At 45.4% G+C, this 23167-nt stretch overlaps 1 protein-coding gene across 3 annotated transcripts in view; it reads right to left on the minus strand.

Annotated features, from left to right (window-relative positions):
• nrxn2b (neurexin 2b) overlaps nucleotides 1-23167 on the minus strand; it is a 631318-nt gene that overhangs the window by 362649 nt on the left and 245502 nt on the right. For all 3 annotated transcript variants that reach the window (XM_035408766.1, XM_035408765.1, XM_035408763.1), the window contains one exon: nucleotides 11037-11338. In XM_035408766.1, the coding sequence (XP_035264657.1) occupies nucleotides 11037-11338 (302 nt within the window). The remainder of the gene's footprint in view (nucleotides 1-11036; nucleotides 11339-23167) is intronic.

The raw sequence follows: 23167 nt of genomic DNA on the forward strand, positions 1-23167 counted from the left end.
TAAAAAATTCCAAATAAAGAAATTAATTTGAAAACAAATCATTGTCAAAAGGTTGAAAAGTAAAATTATCAATAGGGTTGATTTTATTATTTGAGTTTTTTTGGTTTCTACACAAGTAGAAAAAACAAAAAAAACAAAGGAAAAAGAAAAAGTTGAAAAGTCTGGAGCTTTTTGTTAGTAAAAAGACAAGAGTTAGCAAATCAATTATCACATAGAAGGGTTAGGGACGATTAGGGGGCGGGGCTTGTTGTGGTGTGGGCGGGCAGTGGAGGAAAAACAGACAAGTATTAGTAGTCCTGAGAGTATAGTCCTGGTAGTGGGCGTGACTGAGGGGAAGGGCGAAACTGGAAGGCGATTCTTTAATTGTGGAAAAATGCCAATTTAAAGACATTTTATAGTATACACTAGTGAAAATTGAGAGTTGTTTTCCTTTTTAGATTTGGAGCTTAGGAGGAGCCAAAATAGTACAGCAAATTTCAGCTGCCAAAGCAATAACAATTGACCAATGTGTTCAACAATAACGGTGTCCAAAAAAACAAACAGAGCGACAAGCAGGGGTTAGGAAAGTTCAAATTACATTATACATTTCACAATAAAAAGAGAAATAAAGAGAGAAAGAGAGGGAGAGAGAGAGAGATAGAGCGAGAGAGAGAGAGAGAGAGAGAGAGAGAGACCTTCACATTGAACAAAGCAGGTGAACAGGATCTGCTGAAGCCACTTGAAGAGATTATACATGTTAATCTTTATTTACATGACAATAAGTAGTCTTAAAGCCTCGTTCTCTGTCCCTTAAAGAGAAAAAAAGAAGAAGAAGAAAAAAAGACATGAAACACAGCTGATACAACCCCCGGTTCACACCCGCAGTTGAAAGTCACAATGCTGGAAATCAACAATAACTTCATTTCATTTTTTTTTTTTTTTTTTTTAACTGCAGCGTGGTTCACATCTTTGTTTCAAGGGCAATGCACCGCTGATCACAAGGTTAACAAGTTGTTTTTCTTCTGTCGTTCCTTTATTTAATTCCGAGGGTGAGAAAATACAGTGAAGTTGATAAAGCATTTAATTAACACAGCCACACACAAACGCGGTGCACGTGCTAAACCAAGGTGTCAGTATGGTGCCAAAAAAATAATATATATATATGGTAAACGGACTGCATTTATGTAGCGCTTTTATCCAAAGCGCTTTACAATTGATGCCTCTCATCCACCAGAGCAGTTAGGGGTTAGGTGTCTTGCTGAGGAGGGACACTTCGACACGCCCAAGGCAGGGATCGAACCGGCAACCCTCCGACTGCCAGACAATACCTCCTGAGCTATGTCGTCTCATATATATATATATATATATATATATATATTTTTTTTTTAAAAACATGAGGCCATAACAAGTGTGATAACATGATAGACAGGGACAGGATATATGTCACAGGATCCCAGCAGGTGAGCTTTAACTTTGCTCTGCAAGCTGTGGTGTTTAAATCTGGAGCCCAGCCCCAAGGGGAAATAAACCACCTATCACCTGCTAAATGTCTGTTTTTCACCCATTAAAACATGTGTTGTGGGAAATAAGCATCAGCAAAATGCAGTGCAAGGGGCACAAGGGTTCATCTGGCATTACTCTAAATATTACCACGGGATCAGATTACATAGTACAACTCTGTCAATTAAAGAGAACAATCTTTCTGTAACATATCTATTTTTTGTAAATATGTACGTAGAAATGAGATATTTCTGTATGAAGAACAGAAAGGCTATGGAGGTAGATTCAGAAACAAATCAATTTCTGAAGGGTGATGTTTACTTTAACTGGCATATTCAGTTGTCACACAAAAACAAACCAACAAACAAAAACAAAAAGGAAAACTGGCAATTAGCTTCCCTACTTCGGTCTCACTGTAAAAGCTGTGAAAGGATTTGGGATGGTCTCAGATGGAAACAGTACGAACAGACATGAGAGAGTGATTTCCTCTTAATGCTGATGACATCACTTGGAAAGAGCTACACATAGAGAGGAGGGGTGGGAGAGAGATCCTCACGATAAAAAAAAAAAAAACATGAAATAAAGCCAAACGCTGGCCAGCTGTAATCCACTGGGTGAACTTAAGACATGGTAGTCACACAGCCAATAGGGAGAGGATGGTGAATCATTGACGAATGGAATGAAGGAAGTGATGAAGGAAGGAAGTAAAAAGGAAGTGATGAAGAAAGTAAAGATGGGGGGATGACGGAAGCAAAGAATATTTTAATTTTAACCATCCTTTATTTTTTTCAGTGCAATGGCGAGTTCAAAACCCAATTTTTACAAATCAATGACAATAAATTCACTTAAGTGAACAAAAGCAAAGAAGGAAGTGATGAAGGAAAGAAGTGAAGAAAGGAGGGATGAAGGAAGTGATGAAAGAAGGAGGTAATGAAGGAAGTAAAGAAGCAAGTGCTGAAGGAAGGAAGTAAAGAAGGAAGTGATGAAAGAAAAAGTAGAGAAGGAAGTAAAGAAGCAAATGATGAAGAAAGGAAGTAGAGAATGAAGTAAAGAATCAAATGATGAAGAAAGAAAGTAGAGAAGGAAGTAAAGAAGAAAGTAGAGAAGGAAGTGGTGAAGGAAAGAAGTAAAGAAAGGAGGAATGAAGGAAGTGATGAAAGAAGGAGGTAATGAAGGAAGTAAAGAAGCAAATGATGAAGGAAGTAAAGAAGGAAGTGATGAAAGGAGGAAGAAGGAAGTGATGAAGGAATGATGGAAGCAGGAGGCGGTGCATGAGGAGCGCACAGACACATGCTTCCCCATATGAGGGCCAGCTGGGATGCAGACTAAAACATTGGAGCCCTTTTGCAAGCTGTGATCGCCTCCCACTGCGAGTCTGTACTCCGCACTAATTGAATCATCTGGGATGAAAGACCTATTGTTGTTCCGTGAGGGGAAAAAAAACCTCTTTAATGGTGTAAATGCACAGCTACACAAACAGCATTCTCCGCATACATTATGAATGTGGGAAACCAATATGCAAAGAACTTTGTGAAAATTCTCTCTCTCTCTCACCCTCCTTTTCCCACCCCCTCTCTCTCTTTCCCTCTCTCCCTCCTTCTCCTCCCCTCTCTCTCTCCTGCACTCCCCCTCCCCATCCCTTTCTCTGTCACATTATGTCAACATTCAGGCACCACAAAGAATAAACTGTGTTGACCTGCGTATGTTTTATATTCCAGAGTATAATGACAGAGTGCTGGGCCAAGAATATAAAAAACGAAACAAATTCTGCTCAAAGCCATCGCAAAGCTCAGTATTTAAACGAGCAATCAATACAAAAAAGTTTAATTATTTACTAGAGATATTACATTTATTAAAATTTCTGTTTCCTTTATTTTCAAATTTAGCTCACAAATTGGAGGAGGTTCTTCTTGGAAAATGGGATCTCCGCCCCTCCCTCTGTTCAAACGTAGGAGGGACTGTTCAGTCAAAGCAGCCAAAGCGAGCGCCATGGTCTTCCTTCCCACCGTGAAGTTTTCATCATCATGGAAAGCAGATGTGGAGCGTTTCAGAGTGGGGGAATGGAGCCAGAAAATGTCCGCGAGAATGTCGTACGTTTTTAGCATCAAGAGAGCCGCAAGGATCCTTTCCTTTATTGAGTCATGCTTTCACTTGGTCTCCTCACCCACCATCTGTTTCTTTGTCTTATACTCCTTCGTACACGCTTCCTCTTCTCCTTCCGTTCTCTGGTCTCCCTCCCCCCTTCCTCTCTCGCCCTTTCACTCTCTCCCTCTGTCTGTCCGCCTCGGTCAACCTCTTTTAGAAGGCATTGCGTGTTTCGACAAATTTTATCCACGGATACGTGAATGCCCGTTTCTGCGGGCCGAAATGCACCAGTAAAGACATTTTAAACCTCTCACTCTCTCTTTCTCTCCACCTTTTCACCTCTCATCTCATGCTTGCAAGTAATCACACTTGACAAAGTAGCTCCAGGTGAAAGAATAAATGTCAGCGCAATTACTGGAATGAAAGAGCGTACGGCTCGTGTGCATAACTGCTTAAACATACACTGTTTCTACTCACACTTCACACATGCACACACACAAACACACACACACTGCTCCCTCTTACACAAACACACACACACAGACACACACACTGCTCCCTCTCTCCTACACAAACATACACACACACACACATTCTGCTCCCTCTCTTACACAAACACACTCACACACTGCTCTCTCTCCCTCTCTTACATAAATACACACACACACACACACATACACTGCTCCCTCGTACACAAACACACACACACACATACACACACTGCTCCCTTTTACACAAACACATGCACATACACACATATAGGTGCATACACAAACACACACACACACACACACACAAGCACAACATCAAGTCCTACAATTAGTCTGAAAGTCCAGCTCAAGGGAGTGGGCCAGAAGTGCAGAAGTGAGACTGAACTCCCTGAGTGCTGGTGCACACACGGCTGGTGGTGCCGCCCCCTCTCTGCTTTCTGCCTGGAGAGGCTGGCAGGTGTCTGGCTGCTCGCTCGGCCGAAGAGCCCCTGGCGCTGCGCCCCTCCGTCCTACCGCCCGGCAGAACCTCGCCTCGCTCTTCCCGACAGGAAGCGGAGGCGCGAGCCACCTGGCGCTCGGAGCGCACGCCGTCTTCGTCCACGAAAGGCCGAGCCGCCGCTGCGCGTCAGGACGAGGAGGGAGGAAGACCGCCCGCTGCCCTTCCTCCTCCTCCTCATCCTCGTAGTATCGAGACGCAGAGGCCGCTCGCCGTGGCCTTTTCCAGGAGGCGACGTTCCGTCCTGCTGGAGAGCTTCCGGTCGCTAGTTTCCGGATGATTCTGCCGGGAGCGACCAAAGCGCTGGAGCTTGGGAGAGATAAAGGTCCCTGTGCAACCCGTGCAGAACCCGGCCCGTAGAAGCAGAGGGCCAGCCTGGGTTATCTGGCCTTGGAAAGCATGGCCCAAGGGGGGGGGGGGGGGGGGAAATAAGATGTTTTTTTTTTTGTAAAGAGCAATTTAGACAGCCCATATAAAGCATCCTATTGGACGACGGATGACCTGTCTGCTGCTCTGGGTCAGAGAACACATGAGAAAAAGATTTCCCTCTGGAACTGACTGCTTTTGGGTCGATGGGAACAGCTCCACAAGTGCTGTCCTTCTTAGCGATCGAGCACACTCGACAGAACACGCTGAACTCCCTTGTGGACTGATTTGGAAGTGCAATGATAAATACACAGGCAGTGTTTTTTTTTTTTTTGGTGTAATACGGAACTGAAAGGGTTAAAGCCATCTCCCCGGCGAAACCGGTCTGGAATGCAGCAACAAAGCCCTGTTGCTAAGAGACAAATTGCATGAGAGGACGGGGGGAACGGGAGGAGAAAAAAGGGGGAGCGACTGATTGGCTGAGCGGGCCTGGCTTTCGATCGGACCGCGCGCGCACGGGCACGCTAAGCAGTTTCGGGGGTTAAAAGCGACCGCGATGGCCCCCGAAAGGTCAAAAGCGCTTTTCCCAGCGGGGGCCACTTTCACACACAGCGCCTGCGCTCCGGACGAGAGGAAAGGGCGAAAGGCGGTTTCGGAAGGAGAACACACACAGCCGGCCCTCCAACACCCCGGCGCGCGCGGTCGATCGTCCACGCTTGACACCCGCTTCACTTCAAAGGCCTGATACATTTTCTTTTTTCTTTTTTTCTTCTTTCTTTCTTTCTTTTTTTTTTGAAGCGTCCTGTGATGAAATCTTCCGCGTTGTGCTGGCCGTGCGGCCAATTCCTGCAAGTCTGCTGACGGGATTCTTCTCACACGACCGCAAATCTGAATGATGTGACAGGCTCTGTAGATGCTGTGATTCCAGGAAAAGAGCACAGCAATGTCTTTTTTTTTGGTCAATGTACTGAGACATTTACTGAAGTCATTAGTATAAAACAGCTGATTCGTCATAACGACAGCACCACATAGCATGAAACACTGTACACTCTCATGTAACTAGCGAGAGTCACGTAAAATAATATCGATGCCAGTTCACGTTTAATTACACTTGTTCACTAATAACGCTGCTCTCCTCACAGTCTTTCTTCCCCATCGATCTTCAATTTAAGGGGTTATTCGCTTACACGCAAAACAGAAAAAAATTTTCCCCCTTTGCAGGAGGAATGAATTAGGGGAAGCAGGGAGAAATACTGCTGAAATAAGTACAGCAGTTATTCACTTCTGTCTCTGAGGGGCTTTGTGTGACAAAAGCTTTATCTTCAAAGACAGCGCATTAAAGAGCAAACCTTCATCACACCACCGCTGCTCGGTATGCGTGCGTAAGCTTCCCGCTCGATCCTCAAATCAAACCGCCCCATTTACTCAGAAATAATTGCACAGGAAGCAGAGATCAAGGATTTTCTTACACCCATTCCCTACACAGGCAGATCTCATTTGATCATATCTCTGTCACAAAAAAATGCATATACATTTACAATGAGCTCCATAATGTTTGGGACAAAAGCATATTTTTCATATATTCATATATACATCTGCTTTCAGGTTTGGTGATGAAAATTTTGCAGCAGGAAGGGCGATCATGAAGCTTGCTTTGCCTGCTTGAACAGCTCCTCCTACATTTGAACAGAGGCGCGGGTGGAAATGATCATTTTCCAAGACGAACTTCCTATAATATGTGAGCTAAATTAAGAAATAAAGGAAACAGTCACTGTAATGTGTATAATATCTTCAGGGAGGTGGCCATAGAGCAGTTTCTCTGTGGAAACTGCAGGAGCCAAAATGGAGGAATCTGACCAGCTGCACATTTGTGAGACAGGGACAGTGTGTGTGTGTGTGAATGTGTGCATGCTTGCGTGTGTATGTGCACGTGCGTGCGTGTGTTTGTGTGTGTGTGTGTGTGTGTGTGTGCATGCGTGTGTGAGCTAAGGCAATGCTGACTGCGTGCGAATACAGCTCTTTTCCGGCTGGAACCACACAAGCGCTGTCAGTGATTCCAGGGGGAAGACATAAGCCGGCGCACCGCCATCAGTGCACAGCTCTTCTGTCAGCAGTGAGGCCTCAGCCCGGCCTCCGAGAGCAGCCCGGCGGGGCACCCATCCCTTCATGTCGGCGGGTGATAGCGCCATCATCTGCCAAGCGGAGGGACGCGGGCCCGCCGCCGCGCGCTAATCCCGGGGACGGGGGGGTCAGATCGCGCCTCGCCCGCCTGTCCGTCAGCCGCGGCCCACAGGGACCGGGCCTCCTCCTTCCTGCTTCCTTCCTCTCAAACCCGTCTGCCCGCAGTACCTCCACTCGCCACTGGGTGCAGCTCTCATCCTGTCATGCTGTACTGGCTTTGAAACAGGATTTATTATTTTTTTTTTACTGTATAGAAAACAAATCCAGATTTCACCTCATTTCGTCTGTCTCCAGGGTAGATGTTTTTTTGCCACTAACACACACACACGTATTCAGAGGACTTCTGGAGAACGATGTGAGAGGACATAACAGACGGCATTTAACTCTTTGTCGATCTGCTCTCAGATTCGGGAGAGCCTGTTGGTAATCGCCACTGCGACCGCGTACGTCTCGCAGTCTGATCTACAAGGCAGGCGATCAGAAGCGTCGCTACAGTACTGTGACTCTGAAATTCCCTCAGCGCAAAACTGCCACGCAGACACACACACACACACACACACACACACACACACATGCAGGCACACACTTGCAGGAAAAGAACATGAGCTGCACATACATTCAGACTAAAAGCTCTCATTAAAGCAAAGTGTTCTTGTACTTAACGGAGCCCGGTGCACTCCTCTGCTAATTTCCTACCTGTGAGTGATTGCATATGCTCGCTGTGAACCTGCTAAACCGCTCATTACTAACAGGAGCTAGGGTATCAGATGACAGTCTATATCCGTCTAAGCGCACGACAGACAGCGCCGTCACATACGAAATATATATTTAACTGTAAATGAGAAAAATTATTTGAGGTGAAAAAATAATCAAATGCATTTTAATTCCTTGCGAGATGGCTAATTGCAACAGCTTTTTGCGGAAAGAAATCTTGACTGACATACACAAAGTATGAATGCACTTTAGTTCTACCCTTTGTGAAAAGTGACAGGTCAGAGTTTGTTTGTTTTATTTTATTTTTTTCCCCACACAGTAGGCAAGATATCAAAATAATGATTGCACAATGGTAGCGAGAGAGAGAGTAAGAAAGAGGGTGAGAGAGAATGGGAGGGAGAGAGATAGAAAAAGGGTGAGAAAACAGGGATGAGTGAGGGAGAACGAGAGAGAGGGAGGGAGTGAGAGAGAGAGAGGGAGAGAATGAGAGCGCAGCAGAGTGTAAAACAGAGAGGCGATAATTATCCTCCGCACTGGCATGAGGGAGCGGCAGTCGGGTGTTCTCTCTCTCTCCCTCTGTGACACGCACAAGCCCCCAGAATGCATCATCCACACGGGGTCATTAAGCCCGTGGGGGTGCGTTGGGGGGCCTTTAAAAAGTGCTCACTCTTCTCTGCTCATTATTCCGCGTGTACAAAACTACTTAAGCAAACGACTTCACCAATCAAAGATCCCGACCGCTTCAGACCGCAGCGGGAGGCTATTATTACTCCTATTATTATTATTATTATTATTATTTTTGCGTTCTTTTCATCCGTATAGCGGTGGGCAGTGTACACAGTGTTCGCCACGTATCCTTTTGACCTTGTGTCGCTGAAGAAAAAAAAAAAAAAAAAACCAACAAGAGAGAAAACCAAACGAGAGGAGGGTATTAAAAATTCATGCGGGATTTCTTAGCTGAAGGGTTTTTTCTCTTTTTTTTTTGCTATTCAGAGGGGATCTGGCTGGCGGCTGGACCTACGCGCAGGTCGGGGGCAGAGAATAAAGCCGCGAAATCAAGGGAGGTGACCTAGAGAGCCGTGTTCAAAGGGTCTTTCAGGTCCCAGGGTGGGGGGGCGGCGGGGGGGGCTCTCCATTCCCGCAATACATAAACCCTCTCCCTCCCTTCTCTTAGTGTCCTCCGCCAGCGCCTGACGGTGACCATCGCTCGCCGCTGAGCGAAGTCGCGCCGCGCATCTCGGGGAAACGGGCGCCGAACGCGCCTCGCTCTCTTAGCTGAGCTCGGAGAAACACCCAATCAGGGGGAGCTCGTTCCGGGCGTGGCCGGGCCGAGGGGATTCTCCTCTGAACCCGACTGAAACGGCGATTTTGAGGTTTGGAGCTGAAAGCCGCTTGCCTCAATGCAAAAAAAAAAAAAAGGAGCAATTTATCAAACAGGGGGCCGCAACTTGTAAAAATACAGCCTGCGGGGTTTCCCCTCCACACAGATACATGTGCGTCTAGGGAGAGGCCTTTTGGAAAAGGGACTTTGGCGCTGGTTTGATTAGGATACTATATCCGTCGAGGGTAGCCTTTCCGTCGGGCTGTTTTCTCCCACAGGAATGAGCTGAAGCCACAGTGGAGTGTGACTGAATTACTGACCATCCCAGAGCCCGACGCTACAGCAGCGCTGCGTTGACCTGAAGCCATTTCATTCCGTTATGCTTTCCACTTACACTGTGTTTTCATTACTTTCCTCTCTCAAAGACCTCGCCCAATCACTGGCGGCTACAGTGCAGCTATCCCTTCTGTGCCTTCTGAGTTCAGACCCAACACTGAAAACAACTTTCCCAAAAAAAAGGACCAAACAAGAACTAAACGAAGGACATAGGCTATATACACACATATGCATATTTCACATATAAATGTATGGTATGTGATATTTTGTATGTGATATAATGTGATATTATATTGAACAAATTTTGTAAGTATGCATGTGCATACGCACACAAACACACACACACACACCCACACACACACACATACGCTTATAAGACTGGATTATTGCCACCTATACAGCCTTTAGAATGTGGCCTACATATTGCATTACACCTATCTTAAAAGCATGTGACTGTGGGCACTCTGCTAATATCTTATTACATGCTATACAGTACATCACCTTATTCCACTGTGGGGGGGGGGGGGGGGGGGGGACTTCAATCCAACCACTAAGGCTTATCCTTGATTGAATAACAGATTTAAGAATGTGTTGCGACCCCCTCCCCCCCAAATCGGTACATTTTCCGTTAACTTCAGCGAACAGCAACTGGAATCATGGGGAAAAAACGTCATGCTTGAGTAAGTTAAGTGAATACTGAGTATTAATTGAATACTTATGGCTGAGCACCCAACCATTGGCCAAAGCTGAGCTCACAGCAGTAGCATCTACACTGGATGTCACCGGGCCGGACTGTGCAGCATCAGCAGAAGCTGATTGGTCCATTACATAGAAAGGATAATTGCTGCACGGAGGAGGGGAAGGCGTAATCTCAAGACCATTAAACGGCCGATTTTTCAGTCCGCTACTTCACATTAGTCAACTGCGTCATTCTGCTCGATACATAATGCAATTCATTTAGTCCACAGTGCATTATAGGGGGTCCAATTGTCCTCCAAATGGAAATGTGTCATTTTTGGCAAATGGAGAAAAATGCTTTAAACACAGGCCAAAGGAAGGAGGAGTTTTAGTTTTTTCTCCGTAGCAAATTCACATCAGGCTTTTCAGCGGTGGCCAATTACGCTAGGTATCGCTGGCCACGGCAAAGCCATTAAATCCCATTACAATTAGCTTCGCCGCGGGTGCCGCTAGCTGCTGTTTGACGCACTGGAGTCTAGCTGGCCCGTACCAGCATTTCCTGGTTTTGTCAGCTAAAGGTTTAGCATTAGCCCTTCGCCCAGTTTAAGACGTCAGTCAGACCCAGAGTAGATCTGTTGCTCGGAGCTCAATTTGGATGCCCAACGCGCACATGCACACACACACAGCCCTCAGCACCTGGAGAATAAAGAGGTAAGATCAGGTAAAGATGCTCAACTGAAGATCCTTAACGAGGCACAACCTGCAGAGAAGAAGGGGGAAGAATCCAGACAGAACGAGAGAGAGAGAGAGAGAGGCAGAGAGAGAGGCAGAGAGAGGGAGAGGGAGAGGCCCGCGTGCCGTCCCGAGGCGGGCGGCGGGGGGGCGTTACCTGGCGCAGGTTGCGGGTGACGCGCACGTCGTGCCAGGCGTTGTCGTTGAACTTGCCGTTGACGGGCTCCACCAGCGCCTCGAAGGCCCCCGAGCCCAGGTTGATGACCAGCCAGACGGCGCCGCTCTTGAGCGACAGGTTGACGTAGTCAGCCGACTTGCCCGTGTGCAGCATTAGCCCGTTGCGCTGCAGGGTGCGGAAGGACAGCGTGATCTCGTCCGTGCTGCTCTGGATGGGCGTCAGCGACAGGTCGTAGCAGAAGAACTCGTTGCCCTTGAAGGTGGCCACCGACTCCTCCTTCCCTGGAGGAGGAGAGGAGAGAGAAACAGGGGGATGGTCAGATGGAATGTTTTTTTTCTCAAAATTCAGTGTTCTAGAACTCCATCTTTCAATCACCACTGGTGACTGTTACATCAGCATTGGAATGTTCGGTTAAGAACATTCTAATCACACGTTTGTTATTTAAAGGGTTAATGGGAACCTAGTTCTGCTCTCCAAAAGATTATCACCACCACTTTCTGAATAGACTCTGAATCTGAAGACTGAAAATAAAAAAATGTATTAAAAAAAATTAAATGCAAGGGGTTTCTTGGGTGTACCAAACCAAACTGACTGCATAACTTAGGGGTGTCAAATTGACCGGGTCACATTGACTGCAGATGTCTGGGGTGTCCCTTCAATTCCTTAACCAACATAGGCTTTAGGAATAAGGCCTGGAACGTGTTAGGCCAGTGCATGCACACACACACACACACACACACACACACACCATTTCCTCAGAGCATCACGTGACAAAACCAGAGCTCTGCCATCCTCACCATGAACAGCTGATGGAGGAGCCGTCCGCACAACGCACAAACACCTCGGCCGTATCTCACAGCCCGTGGCCAGGAGGCCGCGCTCATTTACAAGAATCAATTCCAACGACAAATAAACCGGTTGATCCATGTACCGTCTGCTAGGCGGTCTGCACAGAAGCCTTATTAACACCACGCTAACGCCAGGGAGAGCAAAGCTGGCGTTTACAGCCCAAATGAACACCACGCATCATATAGAAAATGCCCCCTCCTCCCGCACCCCAACAATCTTCTTGATTCACGAGGATAATATCAGTCTCGTAAAATCTCATCTGGTCCCTAACAAGCCTTGGATGGGCTCTCTCCTAGTAAATGAGTTTTTTTCCCCCCCCCCCCTCTTTTTCTTTTGGGTGGTGAGGGGATTCCTGAGACGAGCAGATGGTTTAATCCCATTTATTCCAAAGTAATAGCCGCAATATCGCTCGACTGCTGCAGGCGGTCCATAGGAGGCTCTAAGTTTAAGGAGGGTGCGCAGAGGTAATTACCGGAGCGGATGAGAGTCTGCGCACGTGAGGCTGATGGGCGGGAACACGGAGGGATCCACGCGCGTATAAGGGGACACAGGCTGCAGAAATATCGGCGTGATTAACCCTTTAAAGCGCCACTAATATATTCGGAATACACTATTTAAATAAAGAGCCCCAAGGGAGCGTGGCATTTAATCAAACAGCCCCCGCGTGAATCAGTCAGACGTTCGCCGAGGCAGACCGACGGAGAGGACCCCAGCTTCGATCGCCGCGGAGCCCGTAACCATGACGATGCCATTACCATGCTGCCTCCCTGCCCTTTCGGGAAAGGTTTAACTGTTCAGTTTACCCGGAACAGAAAGCCAAATTGAAAGGGTCATCACCCTGTCATACAAAAGCTATTTCAACACGGCAACAGCAATCCCGGGATTTGATGAACTCTCCAGTGAGAGTGCAGTGTAGGGAATTTATTTATTTAAAAAAAAAAATCAAAATGCCGAGTAAAACGTCCAATATTCATTACAGTCAAGCTTTGTATTTGTGTAGGACCGGCATTGGAGTGATATAAGCTCACGTGAAACTGTTGTCCGCAGCGCTCTGCAGTCCCCAAACTGCTGATGTTGTCCTAACAAAGCGTGTTAAATGGACCAATGTGATCATTTTCAATTATATAGGTCTACCAAGGCAAAAAAAGCAAGAAAAAAAGGCTGTTAACTGTAGGCAACAAGTAGACTGTAACAAGCGTTTGTGAGGGGATGCCAATCGATAAAGATTGAGGTGGTTTGAATTGAAAAAGGCAGCAACAGCATTTTTTTTTGTTTGTTTTTTGCTTAAGCCCAAATGACAATAAAACACCGGATATTAAAAAAGGTTTCGGAATTACTACTGCCAGGAAACCATGGAGAGGAAGATGTACCGTAGGCCTATGTTTCGCCGATTCGCCTCAGTGCATGTCTGACGATGTTTTGTATCCATGGAGCCCTGTAGTTAATTTTCTAAAACTCGTCTCACCCAAATTCCTAGTGAAATGGAATTATGATAGAAGGTTGGAGACATGTGCAATATCTTGTACAGGCTGTCCAAAGACGAGAAGCACGCCGAGCCTAATTTAGAGGAAACGGAACAGAGCATATGTTTAACATAAATATTCTCAGACCGAAGCATCGGATAGATTGTAATGGATGTGAAAAGTTGTACTGCGGCAAATCAATTCTCTTCCTGAAGCAGACCCGTCTGTCCCTGCCGTAATATCTCTAATCCCTTCTCTCGGAAGCCTGTCTGCTGTAATAACCCGAAGACACCGGCATACAAGAGAGCCTCTAAAAAGATCACTGCACCCACCGCAGCTGTGCGAAACTTCCGCAGCGCTTTAAAATGGAAGGTAATATAAAGATATCTTTCCACTGTCGGCTTTACTCAAATCTCTCTTATATTTCTGGAGAAAAAAACGTATTTACGTTGCTTGACTGGGTTGTAAAGGGAGAGGCGCCCAAAGCCGGTCATACACTCTTCCGTAATCTTTTAAATCTGCTAACGCAACAGGTCGCCCCATAATAGCGGAAATCCAGTCCCCCCCAGTGCCGAGTGCGCTTGCCGGTTATCGCCAAAAAGCCGCGCGCTCTTCTTACTGCTCATTCCGTGCCACAATGTGCTTTTCCCCCTCCCTCGCTTCCTCAACCGCGGAATTCCTGACACGGCAGAAACCACTTCTCCTCCTCTCACAATCAGGCCTCCCCGGACCAGAAAGGTCCCCCCAACCTGCATTTCTGGTCCGGATGAAAATAAGAAAAGGTTGCTTTGAGTCATACAAAATCGCCCCTTTTCCAGACTTCAAAGGAAGTACTTTATATTTCAACAAGCGGTCCACCTGTTGCACAGTAATCTCGAGAGCTGCCACGCTGTCTGTGTAGTTACCCAGCTCTCCGTAAATGTAAAACAGCAGCCGATTAAAGGAGAATTGATAACGGCCATTTTATCCATTTAAAAAATAATTTCCCTGAAAATGTTGCCTTTTTAGAGATGCGTTATTTTTAAAAAATATATTGTTAACAAAGCTGACATTTATTTGATTTCTTGAGTTATTTATGTCAGGTTCAACTGACTGTTGATAATTTGAGATATTTGCTCAGGCAGAAAAACCAGTCATTTTCCTTTTAAAGGTTTTCTATGCTTAACTTTTAATGGTAACACTTCTTAAACGCTTTTATTTGACGCTGTTTATAGAAAGGGAAAAAAAGAGAAATAATTGATTGTAAAAATAAGAAACAGTGAGAGTGTGGTAGTTCCGATAATAATTTTTATAAGAATAATTGTGGTTACGATTTTCCTTTGAATAAGCAGAATATGTTTTTAATCATGTGTGCTTTTTACAACATTTTTTAAGCCATAATGATATATACCATTATTACATCTCTGGACTGTAAAACGTACCGTATCGTAAGCTTGGAAAGTCAGCTAAGTGTGACTGTTTATATCAGAAAATTTCAGTGGATAAGACGTGTTTTCGAATGTGGCCTTAACGATAATCGTCCACGCAAATCAGGAACCCGTGCAACCAGTAATGCCTGGGCACCGGCCGTTCATTACCACATCCCCTCACTCGGAGCGTAACGTCCTGGGATATCCAAGGCACCCGACGTCCTTGCGACGGTGCACGTCTGTGTGTCCGAGCTGCGCTAAGGAGGATGGAGTTACAATCTATTTGCGATCAATGCCATTGAGTAGAGTTACCTTGGGCGCACACAGGAAGTGGCAAACATGTTGCTAATGGAAAGAGAAACAAAAACAGGTGAATTCAATATCCCCGATTGAGTTTCCGGGACGGTTTTCACTGGCGGAAAAAAAAGAAACTTCGCCGTGTGGGGAGGCTGGTACAACGGTAAAAGGCTGCTGTTTGTATCGCAAGCAAGCAGCAAGTGGGAGCAACCGACGTTTTCTACGTTGAAGCAGATTTTGAGTATTGCTCATGTCTATGCATTCTGTGGGGCAAACGCACCAAAATATCGCCTGTCATGTACAGTATATGCGCTACACGCTGTATTATTTTAGCAAGTTTCAAAATTATAACTCAAACACAACCGGTCAATAATAATTCAAACACTGTCAATAAATGAAGGGAAAATAACTCCTGCGCCACATCCTCACATTAATTTACCAAAATGAATCACGTCACATAAACAGTCCGCTTTGACTACATATATAAAATAAAGCATCCTATTACCCTGCCCTACTTAGATGAGCACTTTCTGTCTGAAATGAATCCGTGCTGTGCCATTTCGAAAAGGAGTGTACCCTGGAACACTCCGTCAAGTTTCCTGTGGTCTAAAATAGCCCACTGTAACAAATGCCACTGATTTTAGAAGATTGGTGTATTTTCAAAATTGCCAAAATGCCCGAACAACATTTTTTTCTCGTTGGTCCTGAGGCTGTGCCTTTACCTTTCCAACATGGGTAGAATAGTATCAACAAACTGTCACATGGGACTAAAGTTTGCCATTACACTATTTCAACTCCACCTGCAACTAATATAGTTTTGAAACCTGCCTATAGTTAATATTTAATAATATTTGAATTATTAGGATGGTAATGACAATGACTAATGGCAATAACCATAAGAACAAACAGAAGAAGAATGTATACTGTGCTATACAGATTGTTTTGAGTTTGAATACTACTTATGTTAAGAAGTGAGCAGTTTCAAGCTTCAAGTTCATATTATGTATTATATGTAAAATCTTGTGAATTTATTACTGAGATAAGTTAACTGTACTGTATATTTGATCGTTCTATCATTCATGTATGCATAAATTTAGATTTGTTGAAGTTTACATCTTTGATCTCGGTTTGCAGCCTTGATCTGTAAGGCCAACGTGCAGAAGGTTCGATGGTGCATGTGCAGACACCATATCACTGTGCTGTGGAAAGGCCAGGAGAAAGGAAACTGCTCCATTGAAAGAGTCGCACCGCCTCACTCTTAGCTTCTCAAGTGACCCGTCTACAAAAAAGCACCCCCACCTCGGCCCCACCCCCCGCACAAGAACAACACGAAAGATATTGTCCCCGTGAAAGATGGCGGCAAATAAAAACACCCTGCAGACGTGTGGGAATTGCTTTCCCCCCCAACCCCCCCTCCCCCCCATTCTCTGCCTTTAGACGGGGGGGGGGATGCAGACAGTCTCTTTAGCTTTCATACTTTATTTCACATCTATGGTACTCCCCCTGGGAAAAAAAGTGCCATCTTCACTGCGATCCATTTAAATGAAATGTGTAATAAAGCAGCCACAGACCGAGACTCGGTCCGTGAGCGCAAAGCAAAAAAAAAAAAAAAGACAATGTGATAGATATTCCTTATCAGCGCACCATAGAGATGGGAAGCACATCCAATCAACAACCGCGGCACACCCCCAACGTCAAACAACCAAACCGCTCACAAACAGCTCGTGTAAACCCGCCTTCCTTCTAACTTCCTCTGGATAGCATTTTCAGCTTGACTCGATGGGTCAATTGCAGGGTGGGTGCTTAGCTGGAGTTCAAACCTCTGGAGTTCAAACCTCTGGACCGCAGAACTGCATTACAGCTGGAACAGCTAATCATATTCCACAGATTGCTGCTCCAGTTGTAATTCAGTTCTGTGGTCTGGCGGCTTAAACTCCAGCTAAGCACATTGCAATTGACCCACTATGTCTTAGCAATTGTCTAAGTCATTCTTTTTTTTTTTTTTTTTTCCTAATTTGGAATCAGTGATTTCCCCTCATGGGTTACTCCTGTGCCACCTCCACCTTGATGACAGTGTAACCCTCTAGCGCACTGTACCTGCAAGCCAGGCCACGGCTATATCACACAGGACAGCAAGGGATCTAACACTAATTGGACCAGAGGAATATCTCATCCTGGTGAACACCAGCAGGCCTGTGGGTACCTGGTGGATTCTGGGTAGGAGGGAATTCTTGGGAAACCGTCCAACTGGAGCGAGCTCCTTGCCGCAGATCACACAGCCCAACCGTTCCCTTTCTTAAACAAACCAAACAAAAAAAGCAAAGAGGAACTGAAGAGTTATTGCACTCTCTGCTGCTGGAAACCACCCAGGCCTGACAGAGCAGCTGATCAGAAATGACAGGCCCTGTACAAGCATTGCTTTTGCTTGCTACAGGGCTATCGATTCTCCCCCCCCCCCCCCCCCCCCCCGCCCCACCCGAAATCCTTGCCTGTTTGTGCTGGGTTTGCAGTTTCTGATTAGCAAGCGGCTCTCGGATTTGCCTGTAATGTTACAAACCGGGGAGCAGAGCATCGCTTCTCCCTTCCCTGCCACGTCTTTTTTTTTTTCTTTCAAAAAAAAAAAAAAATCAAACTATCGATTTGTGGAGAGGCTTTGGCTTTGGCTGTTACACATCGTGTTTGCATAGCAGGCACTCTTATCCAGGGTGACTGCTGCTGCTTATATTTTTATAGCATCATCATTTTGCACGGCTTTCATGGTCAATAGCCAATGCAAATTCCAGTTGGAACCTCCGACCCCTGAGTCATACATAAGTCCAGGGTTAAATGCTTTTCCCCTTTTTCGCCCAATTTGAAATTCTCAGACATATTCACCAACCACACATCCAATCAATGCTGCAAACTGCTCTCTTCCAGGGTTCTATGGTACTCAGATTTTTGGAGCATTTGCTTTAGAAAAATGATGTCCTGACTGGAAAAATAGTTTTAAGAGCACATCAGCAAAATTGGGATGCATTAATGTGCTCCAACATTTTTCGACTTAGCAGCGCATGTGCACCTTGGAAAAAAGTGCTAGCATAGAGCCCTCTCTTCTGAAAGGAGAAGGAGTCAGAGCCCAGGCTGCTTCTTTCTCCACTGAGGTGCACAAGCACACCGTGGGCCGCAGACTGACTAGCAGGGGTCGCTGGTGAGCGATGACATCAATCCTGGCCAACTGAATCCCTCTCTAATTTGGCAGCACTACTGCCACCGTCCAGAACCATACGGGCCTGCCAGACACTGGTACAGTCCGGTTTCCATATTGGATCGTGGCACGCATCCCCACACCAGGGCTACTCAGCAGGGCCCTGGTGACAATTTAAAAAAAAAAAATGACAGTTGGTGCCCATTTTTCCAAGTGTGCACAGTATCTTTGGCCTACGCTCGATCATTTCCGTCCAGCATCGTTTTCCGTATTTTGCTCCCGTTCCAGCCTTCACAAGAAAACCCCAAATTCTCTCTCTCCCCCCCCCCCCCCCACCAGCTCCCCAAGCAGCCATGAGTGATTTCATTTAGGATGCGATAGCCAAGAATGCCCCTACCCAGAATGCACCAGGTCCTAACAGGCTGCAGGTGTTCCCCAGTGAGAAATATGCCTCTCTTCCTTCCGTTCGGACCAGCTCTGGTAAAGGTTGTGGAGCAGGACGATCAGGTAAAAGCCGGTTCTGGAGGCGGGAGTCAGAGCAGCCCCAAACGGGCCGCGCCCCTATTATAACAACCCTCGCTAAAAGGTCAAAGCGGATGTTTGGGCGACGTGAGTCAGGCAAGCCAGAGAAAGGCCAGAGTCCGTCATCGCTTGGCTCTACTTGGCCGGTCTTTAGCGTATTGATCGGACTGACTGCCCAGCCATTTTGGAAATCGCCCACAAGAACTGGGCCGTTTCAGGCGCGGTTGAGTGGTAGAACCCCCTGGAGGAGGCGATGAAGTGCAGTAGCTTTGCACCCCTGTAAATATTTCAGTTTCAGTTCGGTATGTGAAGTGAAAATGTGCGGTTGGTCTTTTAGAGGTGTTTAGGAGGTGCAGCCAATTCACTAGGCCTCAGGCCCAGACACAGATTTGCAGATTTTACACCGTCCAGTTATGCAAGCAATTCAAAACACAGATTTTAAACGAGGGATCAGGTTTGTTTTGCTTGACACTGGATCGAAACCAGTTTTACTCAGGTAGCAGGTCCACTGAAACTCGTCATAATCAGTCATTTCCAGAAAAGTCTAAACTAGCTTCAGACCTACAGGCAACCTCTCACACACTGGGGGTCCACGACATTCATAAAAACCCTATCGATGAGGGTGATTTGTTCTCCCTCTTCTCAGGAGTCAGCCGCTTTTACCAGGATGGAAAGTGTTTACTAAGTGCCTATAAAGTTTATGCTGCCACAGGACTTGTGAAGGAGCTTTCAAAAGCCACTTTACATGGAAAGAGTGCTCCATTAAATTGCAATGAATTGGCCACACTTAGGAATGGTCAGAGGTCGTTCCTTTTTCAACCGACACACATTAAATCTTTCTAATTTGAGTGCCAATCACAACCTCCACAGTTGTGAAAAGACATCAGAAGATGAGAAAACCTTTCCAGTTCTTCTTTTTTATTATTTATTTTTTTCTCCTCTATTGAAGCACAGATGATATCATAATCCACAGACAAAACCAGAAAGCAGACTCTATAGTCTACAGCTGGCTCTAGTCAAGAGTCTAGACAGAAACGCCATTGGTCGCTCTTTAACCTCTGGCCAATGGCTGCCCTTTTCATTTCTGCTCTTCTCCGTCGCACTCCGCAGGAACGCGAGCCGAGAACAAGCAGTTCCAAGGACGGCGTACACCCGAATGCGTCATTTTCCACCGGTCACTGAGTTCTGCTGCCATTTTAAGAGACCTGTGTTTTTTTTTCCCAGTCATTTTCTCTCATTGTCCTTCTTCTTTAGATAATTTGTGGCGGTAAAGGATTAACGAGGTGGACTCTTTCAGATGGAGGGGAGCTTTAATTGCCGGTTGCCTGGGAAACAGCCCGTTTTTACCGCCGGCTGTGTGTAGCGTGGCCCGCTAACACTTTGCCTCTTGACCCTGCTGAACGTTTTTTCCCCTCTGCTAATGCTACTTTGCCTCTTGCTGATACTGGAATTTCTCTCGCCAATCTGCTAATGCTACTTGTGCTGATGCTAATGCTAATGCGTAGTCACAGAGGTTTCTCAGACCACACATTAAACTACATGCGAGACAAAGTCAATATGGGAGCCATTCAACATTTTAGCGAGCAAACACCAAAAATAGCCTAATCTGTTACTTGTTTTGCGAGTTGTTGTAATAAATAAATAATAATATATGTGGGAATAAATCCCACAGAAAGGTACGATGCTATAAACGAGATCTTGAGAAATATCCACTCTACTAGGTTCCACCCTAAAATGGCTCGATGTTTGTGTATTTTCTGTTTGTTGTTTTCAGAGCACTTGAATTTTAAAGATGATCCTGTCCTATTAACTGTTTCCCTGATAGACCTTCTGCAGGGAGTCCAGGCATGATTAGTGCATGTTTGGCCTTGGAAAGATGGGAAAAACAACAACAAAAATAACATAGGTGAACAATGGTGTTTGTACTAGGGCCAGTTTCCCACCCATCTGGCCTCCCTAGTTTCCATGATACTCAACCTTAATGACTGCACTCCGCAATGGCAAAGTACAACGTATGCTCTAATACCATACCTACAGCTCTGGCTGTGAAGAAACCAGAACGACCTACAGAAAAGAGACTGTAGAGAGACTCTCAGTCTTGAATTGCTCCTGAATAGTTTTATGTAAACTATTGCGCAATTTTACCACGTTAAATAAGCTACATTCTTAACACTAATAGAGGAAAAGGGGCAGAAACAAATTTATATAAGGCAAAATAAAATGTACGTGTGTGAATTTCACTTCAAACAGCAAGAGCTGCAGGCTGTAGGTTTGAGTTTAGGGTCAGACTCAGCTTGGCGGATAAAGGTGCCCGCAATGCTTGCGGACTAAGTAACTCTATAATGCGACAGCTAACAGTAAAACAAAGCAGATTGAACATTCCCACTGAAAAACAAAAGAAGTTCCGTTTTACTCAAATGGTTTGAGGAAACTGCCTTCGGTCACTTGAGTAGGGCAAATTTCAGTCTTAAACTTTTATGTCAAATGTTTATGTCAACCTTTTACAGCACTGTAACACACTGTTCCATTTTTAAGTTGAGACTACTCAATTTCATTTAGTAAAATTGCATCTAGCCCTTGCAGTGCTCTACGAAAAAGGAAAGGAAAAAGGCAGCAGAAAACCCGGTGACAGGAGCCAAAATGGCTGACATCCACTCCACTGGATTTGACACCACTGCTCCTTTCGGGGGGGGGGGTTAGAAAAAAAGAAAAAAAAAAAGGAAAAGTTATAATTGCGTGGAAATCCCGGGCCGATCGCCGGGAGAGACACATCAATCACGCCTAATGACACGATCTTTCAGTCCAGTTCAGCGTGAATTACCGCTGATGGAGGGACGGCAGGAGCGAAGAGGCTTTGCAATCTCTAGGTGTCTGACATCCGTTTCCCTGAGATGTTCTAATTGTATTTAATCACGGGGAAATTGCCTCAAGAATCTGCCTACATAAATTACGTTACTTAAAGCGCATAACATGTTGCCTATAATTGGCTTCGACCAGTATCATCAAATTTAATTTAAAAAAAAAACAAAAAAAAAAAAAAAACATTTGGTCTGGCTGTTATTATTGACAGATATTATTTAAAAAAAGCTCCAGATTTGGATCTGACTATAAATATTAAATAAACAGCCAGGGGTTTACAAAGAAACTGCTTACGCAATTCATGGAGATGTTTTTTTTTTTTTTTTTGAGAAAGCACTTAGGGTCCAGCGTCTCAGAACTGCACTCTTTCTGCGTCCACAGGAAGTGCTGACCGCTAACCTGGCGGTAAATGAAGACATAAGCACGCACGAAATAACAGACGTAGCGGCAGGGCACGGCCGCGCCCTGTTTAAGCTTTAAAGAGCAACCAGCTGGGCACCGGCCCAAAATGCATTTCTGAAGAGCGCGGCTGTCGTGCCCCTGTGCCAAACCGGTCGAGATGGCAACGCTCAGCACTTCTGCCACGCGGCCCACGATCCAAGATGGCCGCAGTCCATCTACACGCGGACACGTTTCGCAACACGACCGCGGGTCTGACCAGCAGAAATGTCCGGTGTCACAGCTGTCAGGTGTCAATAACTCCTACGTGAACCGAAAATAAATAAATAAAAAATAACCTGTATTTCACGGTTCATGGTTTATCTTCGCTCCGTTTGAGAACATGCGATACGTGGCAATCAGCAGATGGCATCAGATCATTTACATTCCATTATTAGCTAATGAGAATTTACATTCCAATACCAGCTAATGATAATTTGCATGCCATTACCAATGCACAATAATTTACATTCCCGTACCAATTTACAATAATTTACATTCAAATACATTGTTATGGAAGACGGGGTTCAAACTTTGGCCGGATTTAATTTGTCCTTCAAACAGAAGAATAAATGAGAATCACGGCTCTGTGCGGCAGGTTGCCGTGGGCACCAGGAAACACCCCCGCCACATCACAAGTGGAACCAGATTTTTCGTCATTCGAAGACACACATCTGTACATTTAATTGTATTTATTTTATAAGCGTGCCCGCCAGCATCACCGCCTGTCTTTAGTGTACATAGCCTCATGGAATTTGTTTTAAAATGTTAATATACAATAGAAACAAAGAAATACATGTTTTATACAGTATATGCCCAAGTAATCTCATTATACTAAAAACTGTATAAATCCCATAGATTTCCATATACTAATTCAAATAATATTGTTACACCTTCAACGTTATAGGTTTTTGGCCAGGTATCCATGACATTTCAGACAGCATTCAAATGAACACACTAGCAACTGCTCGTTCCAGAGGTAGAGCGATGGCAAACACCACCGCAGACACGGCCCAAACGTGCACTTTCATTTCTCCCCTTGAGCTTTTTTGTGTTTGCGCTGAACACACACAGCTTGAGAGAGCGATT

The sequence above is a fragment of the Anguilla anguilla genome, chromosome 3 (genome assembly GCF_013347855.1).
Source record: "Anguilla anguilla isolate fAngAng1 chromosome 3, fAngAng1.pri, whole genome shotgun sequence".
NCBI classification, from domain to species: Eukaryota; Metazoa; Chordata; class Actinopteri; order Anguilliformes; family Anguillidae; genus Anguilla; species Anguilla anguilla.